The 865-nt window shown below is 68.3% G+C and overlaps 1 protein-coding gene across 1 annotated transcript; it reads left to right on the top strand.

The window, feature by feature from the left end:
- Positions 1-269: 269 nt before the first annotated feature.
- Positions 270-671, top strand: MNEG_12326 (hypothetical protein; the record flags this gene model as incomplete). The annotated part of the gene is made up of 1 exon (XM_014039201.1): positions 270-671. The coding sequence occupies one exon, from the start codon at positions 270-272 to the stop codon at positions 669-671; it is 402 nt and encodes a 133-aa protein (XP_013894655.1).
- Between the last annotated feature and the right edge of the window lie 194 nt (positions 672-865).

Raw genomic sequence — 865 nt, 5'->3', positions numbered from 1 at the left:
GCGCAGGCACAGGGCAGCTCTTCAGCGCCCAGCCCAAGCCCATTGGAGGCGCACTGTGAAATCCAAGCGGTTTGATCCTAAATTGCCCAGGCGCCAGCAGGCAGACAGCTTCCGTGCGCACACGAGGGTGACTGCCAGCAGTCACCAGCACGTGCGGGCACACGCCAGAAGGCCGCTCGAGGCGGGGCAGGCAGCAAGCGCCCCAGACCGTACGCCGCTGCCAGGTAGTTGCTGGAACGGCGGCGCGAGGCAGCGACTGAACCTAGCCAATGGACAGCTCGCGGAGCGAGCGTGCGGGTGCCGCGCTTGCACCTGCGCCGCGGCCCATTGATACAACGCGCATCCTGAACCTCTTCGGCTACGTGGGTCCCGTGGCGTCCCTTATGACGCACACGTTGTTCAGCCACAGCTACAGCGGCGGCGGCGCCGCCGCGGCCGCGCCGGCGCCGCCGCGGGCAGCCAGCCAGGCCCTCAGAAGCCTCGCAGACGGCCGTGCGCGCGCGCGCGCGCCGTCAGACGGCGGCGTGGGCACAGGCGGGCGGACGCGGTTTGTGCTGTCGCGGACGGAGGACGCTATTGATTCGGTGCTTCCCTGTGCGGCAGAGCGCATGTTCAAGCGGCCCGGCAAGTTTGGCAACCCAGGCGGCCTGCGGTTCACCTACGACGCTTGATCGGGAGCCCGAAGTTGGGACGGCAGCCAGATCCTGCAAATGGGGACACAGCAGGAGTGCCAGGGGCACACTGCATGGTGGAGGATGGCGGCGTCACCTTATGACGCGTGCGCTTGGGCGGGATGAGCCCGTTGGGCTGGAGGAGCTCGTTTTGACTATTTCATGGCGACCGCGCCCGCCGGCCAACAGGCGGG

This window comes from Monoraphidium neglectum (genome assembly GCF_000611645.1).
Source record: "Monoraphidium neglectum strain SAG 48.87 unplaced genomic scaffold scaffold03188, whole genome shotgun sequence".
Classification (NCBI taxonomy): Eukaryota; Viridiplantae; Chlorophyta; class Chlorophyceae; order Sphaeropleales; family Selenastraceae; genus Monoraphidium; species Monoraphidium neglectum.
The sequence above is the reverse complement of the archived record's forward strand: the minus strand, read 5'-3'. Positions and strand labels throughout refer to the sequence as shown.